This window comes from Tenrec ecaudatus, chromosome 9 (genome assembly GCF_050624435.1).
Source record: "Tenrec ecaudatus isolate mTenEca1 chromosome 9, mTenEca1.hap1, whole genome shotgun sequence".
Lineage (NCBI taxonomy): Eukaryota > Metazoa > Chordata > Mammalia > Afrosoricida > Tenrecidae > Tenrec > Tenrec ecaudatus.
Genome location: NC_134538.1, coordinates 61702400 through 61713862, shown reverse-complemented (window position 1 = coordinate 61713862; position 11463 = coordinate 61702400). Strand labels below are relative to the sequence as shown.

The following is an 11463-nucleotide window of genomic DNA, read 5'->3' as shown; positions in this document are numbered from 1 at the left end:
GGCCAGTGGGTTGGAAGTCGTCTGGATTCAGTGGCGTTGTAATCATCTCAGTGCTGGCATGGTTCTCTACTTGGCTTCTCTGGCTCCAGACATCTGGTTGCATCAGGGTAGACCCATGTGGCTACTCCAGCTTCCAGGGTGCAGCGCCATATGTCTTGTCAGTGTCTCCAAGGGAGTGACCCGAGAAGAGGATATCTCCTGTCTCCAACGAGAAAATAGAGGAATTCCCAGAATTTTCAGGGGAAGGCCATGCCCACACAGAGGCCTCATTTGCTATAACCTGATTAAAAGTCTAGACTCCACCCCTTCACTCTTAGTCTTCTCAAGTCCCAATTGACGCCAGATTATGTAACTACCACAATAGCCCACTGCCGGACGATATCTATTTGTTTATTTACCTAACTTATGGGTCCCTGAACTGCTTCAAGAAAAGTTTGACGAGTATGAATAAAAATACGATGGGCTCAAAACAACAAAACCATACCCATTTCCTTAGCGTCAATTCCAATCCATAGTGCCCCTAAAGGACAGAGAATTACCTCTGTGGTTTTCCAAAATGGGAAATATTTATCATAGATAACATCTTCTTTCTCCAGAGGAGAAGCTAGTGCGCTTAAACTACTGGTCTTGATATGAAAATTATAAAGTATCATATTTTTAAATACCACCCCACACCCACAAAAATGTTGAAAATATTGATAACTCTAAATCTGGGCAAATATATTGATAAGCAGAATTCATATATTTGGGGCAGAGTATAAATTTGTAGAACCCCATTGGAAATGATCTAACAGTTTCCTAGAAAAGAAAGCATACAAGAACCCGCAATTGTAGTATGACTCAAGGGTTTTAGACTAGAACTGTATGCTCCACAGGGTTTACAAAGGCTGTGATCTTTCAGATGCAGAGAGCCAGGCTTTTCTTCCAAGGTTCCTAAAGGTATATCCAACCTGCCAAACTTTCCGTTAGTAGCTGAGTGTTTAAACATTTTTACCACCCAGGGACTCCTACCCTAGAATGCTCACAATTTCAATTCAAGTCTTGTAAAGAGTGACTATCTCAGAAGCAACAGGGTCAGTTCCTCCTGGTCTAGAGGGTCACTGTGAGTCAGAATGGACCTGGTGGCAGTGAGTTAGTTTTTACTTATTATGGCCATTGTGTGTTCTATCTTAGCTTAATTACCATATACACTGATGAGTATGTCGTTTGCAGTTTGAGGCCTAGCTTTCCATTTATGAATAATTAAAGGTAGTTGATACTGCTGCTCAGATCCTGTCTTAGTTATCTAGTGCTGCTGTAACAGAAATATCCCACATGGCCTTAGCTAGCAGTCCAAATTCAGAGAGCCTACTCGAGGGAAAACATATTTATTTCTTTGTTGGCTCTGGAGAAAGGTCTTTGACAATTTTCAGCATCTGTAGGCATGGCATTCCTCAGAGATCTCCATGTGTCTTGGCAGCAATGTTACCCCGAGTCTAGGAGTTTCTCAGAACAGGGACCCCTGGTCAAAGCATGCATTTCAGTCCAGGCTCCTTTGTTCTTGGTGGCAATAGGTCTCTCTGATTTCTCATTTCCTTTACCCCTTATCTCCTGAAAGGTTAAAAGTGTTATGAGCCATACCTTATGGAAACTCCCCTTACATGGGCTCAGGTCTGTGACAGGATTTAGAATGTTGTGTCCTGAAGATGGCACAGTAGGCAGACACCCTACATAGCTTTTCTACAGCAATAACATGAGACACCATAGGAAACAGATATTGGTAATGATCCTGGAACTGTTAGCTAAAGAAAAGGACAGTGAAGTGGTTTGAATATAGAAAGAGGAAGCTGAACAAAAGTGGTGAGAGAAGAGATGGTGTATCCATCTTAAACTTTTCCAGCAACCTTCCATTAAGTGTTGGCACATCAGTGACTGGTGATGAAGAAGGTGGAATCCTACCTTGTTTCCCACACCCTCCTGGTGCCCAGAAACATGACCAGTCCTTAGCCTCACTTTCTAAGCAGTTTGGTGACATCTCTCCTTCTTACACAATCCTGTGCTGCCGGAGGCCAGAGCTACGTCCTCGTGATTAGGTACTGGGTGCATCACTCTTGCTTCTGTAGAACATGCAGTACCAGGTCACAGGGTACTGGACAACCTGGCCACCTTATTTCCTTTGTTGCCTCCCCCCACCCCCTTTTCTTCCTCTTCCCTTGCTTCTTATGCCAAGAAGTAGAAATGGAGACAGGAAACGCAGGAGGTGGTGGGGTGGGTGGCATTGCATTGAGGGATTTCCAAGAATCAGATGAAACAATGTGTATGAGTAATTAAATATAAAACTGATTACCTGGTCTGTATATGTTCATCTAATTCACAAGTGGAAAAAAAAAGGATGTTGCATTCCAACTTTAATCTCTTTATTAGCGTTACACATCAGATCACATCATTGGGATTCAATACTGCATGATTGTGTTAACTGCCAAAGTAGAGAATGATGGGCCAACCCAGTTGATGCTAATATTTGGTGGGGGAGGGGAGACGCAACTCACTCACTCAATTACAGATCTTTTATTCCTTCACTGATTCTTTTTCTATTTTTTCCTCTTTGCTTGATTCCAGATACCCTAAACTACTTTATTAAAATCTACTTGGTCATACATTTTCCTATTTATCTTGTTAATTTTTTGTCATGAATCTTAAAGATTTTTATTAGAAATAGAAAATTTGGGTTGATATGCATTCCTGTGAAATTCACCTTTTATCCTAATAAACGCTTCTAGCAATTCCCTATTTTAAAGTTTACTTGGTCTGATATTGTCAGGTATCCACAAACCCTAATAACATATTTGAACAGTCTTCTTTTGGTTTGCATTTCCATTTACTTTCAACCTTGCTATTTTACAAGTGAATCTCTTGCAATCAGGATAGAGTTGAATCTCACTTTAAAAAAATCCTCTTTGACATATCAATGTTTAAGAGGTTTACTTCAAGTAGGCAGGAGCCCTGGGAGTGCCATGGTTAAAAGCACTCAGCTGCTGACCAAAAGGTTTAATGTTACCAGCTACTCCACAGGAGAAAGACCTGAGTGTTTCTTTTGTTAAGATTTGTAGCCTGGAAAACTGTGGGTCAGTTCTACTCTTTCTTATAGGGTCTATATGAGATGGAATTGACTACATTTGGTATTTTGGTAACCCAGTTAAGATATAGTGAAATTATAGGTATGGTTTGTGATACCATTTTACTGTTTTCTTCGACTCTTGTTTTTTTCCATACCCCCTTTCATGCCTCCTTTTAAGTACTTATTTAATACCATTCTAATACAGGATTGGCATTTCAGCTACATCTCTGCAATTATTTTAGTGCTTGCATTCCTATCGATTATTTTACTAATTAACAACAGTATAAACAAAAGTTTTACATTAATCTAGCTGTTATTTCTTTCCTAGACATGACTCTACAACACATGGCATTTCCATTATCTCTTACCATAAATTCTGAATTTAAGGGGAAAATCTTAGAAAGCTTGAAACAATGATAAGTGGATACAGAAGTATGTAATCATCGAAACATCAAAGCACATAAGGATTTGGTGTCGTGGTTTGCTTCGACTCAAGAGGTTTATTACAATACATGTGTTAGTGTTATAAGGTTTCTCTTTTCTAGATAAGAGCCTGGGTTTTCCAAATATGGTTGGTTTGTCTCTATGTTAAAGCAAAATACTGGAACCTGTTAATATTAGTTTCATGGGACTCTTCATTTTCATTTTATTTCCTCTTTTACTCTAACAATGGAATATGTAAAAAGTACTCTTGGAAAAACATAATTGAGCAGCAGCTGCAGTATAACCACGTACCCAAATCAAATCGACGGCATCATCCCAATAGTTTTCACTAGGACCCAGAATGAAAGGCACGTTTTGGGCGAGGGGAGAATATTCTGTTGGTCTTGCTTAAGACTCTTTTTGACCAACAGAATTATACAAAGCTGTTGGCAAGATGTCATTATCTTTATATATGTACACGAACTTTTGGAAGCTTCATATATATACAAAACGTATAAACGGAGTACACGTCAAATAATACGAAAAGACGATCAAAATTTTCAACAAAATTTTTACGCCCTTATCCTAGTCAAGAGGCACGCAGAATTAATTGAGAAAACAAATTTCGGGGTAACTAGTCATTCCATCCTACGGAATTTACCAGCCAGAGCTCAATAAAAGAGAAGACAGCACAACAGAAAGCAATGGGAGCCACGCCTGGAAACCTTTCACCCCGCCTCGCGAAGGGCGGCTCTTCCGGTCGGTGGGCGGAAGGCACACGTCGCTCTGCGCCTGCTCACTGAACTCTCCCTGTAACGAGCCAATAGAAGGAGGGGGTGGGCGGGCTATCGGCCGGAGACAGGGTTTCCGGTTCCGGTGGGCGTCTGTCAGTGCGCCGCTGTGCTACGTGTCCCTGGCTTCCTCAGAGGCGGCGGTGCAGGTGAGGGTTCCCCTGCTGCGCGGCGTAGGGTGGACCGAGGTAACCGGTCCTTTTTGACTCGCGAAGGGGGCGGGTGGGCTGTTCGATCCGGAAGGCTTTCGCGGGCGGGCGGTGAGGGCCTGGTAGTTGGTGCTGAGACTAGCGTCCGCTCCGTGCACCCAACTCCCGCTGGGCCTGATGTTGGAACCAAAGCGTCGGGGCCACGAACCCCTGAAGGAAGAGCGAGGGGGGATTTGATTCTAACACCCGTCGATTCTAACACCCTTAGGGGCCTGGGCCAAGGTTGTCACACCCTGTGAGAACTCCCATCTTCCTGAGGGGTCCCAGCGTCGCGTCGCTATTGTTAGGGGCTCGCCTGCCGCTGGTGCCCCTTAGAGGTTGCCTTTAGGGGAAGGGAGGTGTGTGCGGCCTGTCAGCTCTTCCAGACCAATTCCCAGGGTAGAAAGGACCTTCCAGATCAAGAGGTCATGGTGGGTAATCGGGCCCCCTCGTCTGACTTGGAGTTGCAATGTTCTCGGTATGCGACTTTTGCCTAGAGAAAAGGTCTGTAGCTTTCATCATGACACCTATGGTTACATAGTTTAAGCCCGTTGGAGTTGAAGCATAGTGATTGCACCTGTAGGATAGGTAGTCCTGGGTTGTAGCTAGACCAATCAACTGCCTGCCTTTATAACAGTCATCTTAAAAAGTTGATACGTATTAGTAGTACTACTTCCAATGTTAAAATATACGTTTGTATATAATGTTTCCAACCGCTAAGAACAAATGAAGATCAAATTTATAGAGCTGAAAAAGATGAAAAGGGACAAAAAAGTATTCCTATTGGAATGGAACCGCTGTAAGTGGAGGACTTAATTACCTCTAAACAGGAAACAGGTGTAGCAAGCACGGTTTTCTTGTTTGAGAAGGGGACACCCCGGCATACGTAGCCCGAGATGCTCCTAGAATTCCTAGTATATTTTAGAGCTGCTCGCTCACTGTCATGGAATCCATGCCGACTCAGTGACCCGCTAGGACAGTACCAAACTGCCTCTGAGTTTCCGACTGTACCAGCTGATGAGAATAGAAAGCCCAGTCTTTCTCCCATGATGTAAGAGCTTACCATAGGTTATTCCTTTGATTTCGCCATTGCCCACACCATGTAAGGATATAATTATTGGCTGCGGATAGTGAGCCCTGGTGGCAAAACGGAGTATGCATTGGGCTCTTAACCTCATGGTTAGCGGCTGGCACTCGCGGCTCTGGGAAAAAGATGAGGCTTTCAGTTCCATTAAAGATTCACAGCCTAGGAAACTCCCTGGGGAAGTTCTACCCTGACCGAACGCTCATGGGTCACTATCAGTCAGAATTGTCTCGATGGAAAATTTGGGGGGGGGCGCTTTTGTTTTATTGAGGGATAACCAAACCAAACTCACAGCCATCGAGTCAACTCGTAGTGCCCTATAGGATAGGGTCTGCCCCTGTGGGGTTCCACTTCTGTAACTCATCTTCCTCCCCGAGCAGCAGATGATCTCAAATCACAAGGTGGGCAGCCCAACAGGTAATGCACTAGCCATCTGCTCTCATTAGAGCTCTCATTTTTCTTTCTATTGGGTAACCGATTTCTACTGGGTAATAAATTCTCAAAGGTATCAATCTGATAAAATAGTTTATTTTCTCAAAAAGAATGCCTAATCCTGGGGATTCACATGGAATCTAGCATGTTATTTACATAATCAAAATTTGGCTTAGCCAGTTGTGGTTTTGATATTATGTACATGCACCATCTCTCAAATGTCTTACGTGTTTTAAAACGGTTAGATTGAAATCCCCCCTTTACCTTGACTGTAGGATTGGCACGGTGCTTGCAACTGGGTTCAATTGTGAGGCTAGCTCAGGAGCAGGCAGTGTTTTCTTATGCTGTCCTTGGGGTCCAGACTCAAAGGCACCTGTCAACAACTACTAGAATTTTTCAGCAGCATGGTTGTCGTTCACTACATTAGCCACTTGTTCTGGAGAGTTTAAAATGAAATAAAAACTTGTTGGATACCACTGTGTTTTTTCAAAGGAGACTTAGTGGGAAGGAATAGGTATGCTTTCCTTTGCCTAACCTTTTAATACATAGGTAAAACACATTGAAACTCTGCGGTCCTCATCGTAATCCTAGGTCAAGCTAACATTGAATGACACAGTAGTAAAAACCTGTAGGTTCTTTAAATTGCCTTTGATATGATTAGATGAAGTATGAAACAATGTCGATTTAAACATGAGGCTGCTGTTTTGTTTTGATTAGTGAAATGGAATTGACTTGTTGGGCATGAATTCATGGTGGGTCTCATTTACATCTCAATATAATTAAGTTAGGAAGTCCTCATTATACTTGGTTTTCAATTTTTTTCGCATTTTTTTTTTTTTTTAGTAAGAAACAAGCATGGATCAGGTAATGCAGTTTGTTGAACCCAGTCGGCAGTTTGTGAAGGACTCCATTCGGCTGGTTAAAAGATGCACCAAACCTGATAGAAAAGGTAATAGCTTTAAAATCAGAGAAAAATATCTTTGCATTTCTAAGTCTTTGATTTACATCTTTGTAATAAATAATTGTTGCATTACTTTTATCAACATTTTTATTGATTTAAATTTTGTACACTTTGTTGTCTTTAAGTTTTCCTGTGTTACATGTTTTTAAATAGGAATATTTGTTACAGATTTATTTTCCATGTGATATTTGTCTTTGCCATTCTATAGTATGTCAGAGTGCTTTAACCCAACCAAACCCAACTGCCATCAAGTTGATTCTGTCTGACTGATAGGGGACCTATAGGACAAATCAAAACTGTCCCGTTGGATTTTCCAGCATGTGAAACCTCATCTCCTGTGGAGCTACTAGTGGCTGCAAGCCGCTGACCTTGGGGTTAGCAGCCTAATGCACAACTCACTACTTTACCAGGGTTCCTTTCTCTTGCTTTTGCCCTTTTCACAGTTTCATTCTGGAATTCCTTAAATTTTCAGTCCTCCTTGCTCTGCCCTCTCATCCCCTCAAATGAACAAACTTGTGACATGAAACCGCATAGTTAATAATTCATGTTTTTTTAAGTTTACCAGCATTTGTCTACTTTTGCTCATTGAATGCTACCTAGGTTGGGAGCTGAGAAAACATAAGAAATAAGATAGTCCTGGCCATAGAGCTGAGAGTCTTAAAGAGGGAACAAAACTGGGGGGCTTTGTAAAGTTCATGGAAAGATAGAATTAAAAGATGATATAATCTTTTGATGAACTTTTCAAAGCCCCCTCATTCCAGTGAGAAATTTTATTCTCTGCTGTGGTAAATCTTTTGACAGAGGAGGAAAACGTCTGAGAGTACATAATACGAGTATGAGTGTACTCTGGATGTTAGGGATATCTTCCTGGAAGTCACATGAAACTGAGATATTACCAGTTTTATGAAATTAGATTCAGTCTTCTTTCACTTTGTCATAATGTTGAAGTTAGTGAACTGATTTATGTAGAAAAAAGTCTTGATTCTGCTTTTCTAATTTTTATAGTAATGTTATAAACTTAAAAATTACACATTTTTCCTATTCCCATTTCTTTTTGATATTTTGATTAATTGCTAAGAAGATCAAATATATTCACTGTTGGTTAATAGATCCACTTGTGTAAACCTTACTTTAGTTGTGATTAAATATCAGCAAAATATGGAAACTAAGAAACTTGTCTAACAAGTAGTTTGCTTCTAGTGTTCTCATTGTATTTAAAATTGTATATCTACCCATCATAAGAAAAGGCATACTGGTAATTTTATGGCACTGTTATTACAAACACTAATGTGAATTTTGTGTTTTTAAATGCAGAATTTCAAAAGATTGCCATGGCAACGGCGATTGGATTTGCTATAATGGGATTCATTGGCTTCTTTGTCAAATTGATCCATATTCCTATTAATAACATCATTGTGTAAGTAAATTTCATAACATTGATTTTATTTAGGATGGGGTGAAAATTAAAATAGTTGAGTTGAAAATTGGCCTTTTATTAATACAGATATCACCCTTTTAAAATACTATTAAATTTTGCTAATATTTATTGGGTGCCTGATCGTTAAAGGTTACGTTCCATCTCACACAGTCTTTACAGCGGCTCTGTGAGAGAGCCATTATTTCTTTCATTAGTAAGATTTAATGGAGTCCAATGTGTCAAGGGCCCTATGATAATAAGGATTGTAAGTCCTGAATCAGATTGTCTGTGTTCAATTTCTTTTATTAACATAGTGTATCTCTAGGGTGGTTTTTGGTGTGTGTCAAGGGCAGCCCTTCAAGGCAAAGTAGAACTTCCCCGTGGGGCTTCACTTGGCTGTACTCTTCATGGCAGCACAATCTCAGGCTTTTTTTTTTCCTGATGGAGTGCCTCGGTGGGTTCAGTTGATTACCTTTCATTGATCAGCCAAGCGCTTAGCGCAGTGGTTCTCAACTTTCCTAATGCCACGACCCTTTAATACAGCTCTTCATGCTGTGGTGACCCCCAACCATAACATTTTTTTAGTTGCTACTTCATAACTATAATTTTGCTACTGTTATAAATCGTCATGTAAATTTCTGATATGCAGGATGTATTTTCGTTGTTACAATTTGAGCATAATTAAAACATAGTGATTAATCACAAAACACTAATTATATTTTGTGAAATGTTTATTTCTAATTACAAATGAATGAAATTTTGTCTTGAAGCATGGTATAGCTATGTAACAGTCTTCACGCCAGGTACTCGTATCTGCATGTGGGTGGACCTACCTGGAGATGGATAGAGGAGCAATGCTTTCCGATGATCTTAGGCGACCCCTGGGAAGGTCTTTCAACCCCCAAAGGGGTCCAGACCCACAGGTTGAGAACCGCTGTTAGCATCTCTGCCCTTAATTGCCATTGAGTGGCTTCCAACTCCTAGTGACCATACGGGTCAGCGAACTGCTCCTTTGGATTTCTGAGACTAACTCTTTGTGGAAGCAGATGTCTCACTGTTCTCCCACTGAACTGTGGGTGAGTCTCAACTGGTGACTGCGTAGTTAGTAAGTTATCACTAAGATTCTCTTTCTCTGGGCTGCAATTGCCTAACTAGTGCAGTAAAACCTGGGAAAGAACTTGTGTAAGACACAAACCTGTATGAAAAGGAAAATTATTCATACCTCCTACTAATGCAGTGTTAGAAAATTGTGAAATTGCACGCTCACTGGTGGAAAACTTAGGAGACCCACAACATCAAAGCATCCTGTTGACTTTCACCTCCGACAGAATTCACTGTCATATCTTATTTCATATAAATAATTCACTGCTTCTGCTCTTCTTGCATTTCATTACGTTGGAAAGCAGGTTTAATTGACAGAAAGGTCTTTCTTTAACTTGATGTCTAGTTTGTTTCCTGTGGTAAGCATCCCTGATTGTTCTTAGTTTTATCTACTTGAACACGTATGCTTCAGAGAGTTCATGGAAAAATCAAATATAGCCATATGGTGATAGTTTTGGTTTTCATTTGGTAGAATTATTTTCAGCAACTCAGTATGAAAATGCATATTGGGTTATACAATTTTAATGCATGTTTTTGGTAGTGTTTGTCTTCATTATGGTTGAACCAGATTTTTTTGAGTGATCATGGCCAGCTGTGGTTATAAAGCGCCCTCGCTTTATTTTCAACCGTGCAGTCCACTGTAAGGAGCCCCTGAGAGCTCAGCCTGGCAAGGGCTTGGCTACTAACCCAAAGGTCAAGTAAAGATGATTTTTGACTCAGGAGCAGTTCTACTCTGGTTTTTAGGATCATTGAGTCAGAATTGACTTAATAATAGTAGGTTTAGTTGATTATATATTAAGGTCCAAACTTAATAACCACAGACCCATTGCGACTAAGTTACTCTCAACTCATAATGGCCCTATAATAGGTCAAGGTAAAACCGCCCCATGGGCTTTCTAAGGCTATCCTCTGAAGAATCCGAGTAGCACATTTTCTCTCATGGAGGGCTCAGTGAGCTCAAACTTCTGACATTTCGGTTACCAGCCAAGTACTTAACCTCTGCACTACAGGGCAGCTCTGACATAGCCATACTATAGTGCAGTTTGTTTATGATCTTTTTCATAAAGGTACAAAACATTTCTAAAATGAGCTTCTGAATTTTAAGATATTCCTGTGTCCGTAGCCTCATCCCTAATGATCTTTTCAGTTCTAAGATCCTAAAGTTCGATAATTTCCCTCTAATATACTATTTTGGTGTAAAGTTGGACATGATTCTCAAATGATTGGCTTTGGCTATATGAAATGACATCATATTGTATTTCAAATAGTACTTATTTTTTAAAATCTCTTATATACTAAAAAATGACCAAGTACCTTTTCTTCCTTTTGATTTTTTGACAGTGGAGGCTGACTGGCTTTTTGGAAGAGTCCGTCTGTCATCTTGGGGACTGGTGAACCAGTGAGGGTTTCAGAAGCCCATGGAGTAAAAGTGTCCTATGTACTTTGTGTTTATTTCATTTTCTTTTCCTTCCAAGATGTTTTCTATTTCTAAATTAAAATGATTTCAAAATAAACTTCTCTGTTGTCTGTCATATATATGTTTCAAATTAAATATTAGACTGAGAATCACATTAACCAAATTTTTTTCTTCTTGGGAATTTTGCTTTATAGGAGAAGTTAAAGGGGATGTCGGTGTAGTGTGGATGATGCTCTTTCGGAGTGTGCACTTCTCTATTAGGTAGAGTTTTTCCCATGGTGAGAACAATAGTGCAAGGATAGATGGTGTATTAGGCCCGGTTGATTAAAGAAGCAACTCCAGTAACACTCATATCTAAGTATAAGAGAGCTTTATATCAAGAAGTAATTGTATATCAAGAAAACATCCCATTCCAGGCTAACTCAGTAACTTCCTCTTCAGACTCACAGAGCCACATGCAATGTTGTAGAATTTAGAAGATCACAGGCCCGGTAGGTGCAAAGTTGAGTATATTATATATATCTAATATTTTCAAGATGCCCTGTTATTTAA

The 11463-nt window shown here is 40.2% G+C and overlaps 1 protein-coding gene across 2 annotated transcripts; it reads left to right on the top strand.

The window, feature by feature from the left end:
• Positions 1 to 4342: 4342 nt before the first annotated feature.
• SEC61G (SEC61 translocon subunit gamma) lies at positions 4343 to 11008 on the top strand. Of its 2 annotated transcripts, none has more exons than XM_075558153.1 (4): positions 4343 to 4460; positions 6859 to 6964; positions 8291 to 8393; positions 10836 to 11008. In XM_075558153.1, exons 2-4 carry the CDS (start codon positions 6871 to 6873, stop codon positions 10843 to 10845), a joined length of 207 nt encoding a protein of 68 aa, XP_075414268.1. In that variant the 5' UTR covers positions 4343 to 4460; positions 6859 to 6870; the 3' UTR covers positions 10846 to 11008. The 2 variants fall into 2 exon arrangements, with proteins under 2 accessions (XP_075414268.1, XP_075414267.1); XM_075558152.1 differs by having other exon boundaries at positions 4363 to 4499.
• The last annotated feature ends 455 nt before the right edge of the window (positions 11009 to 11463 follow it).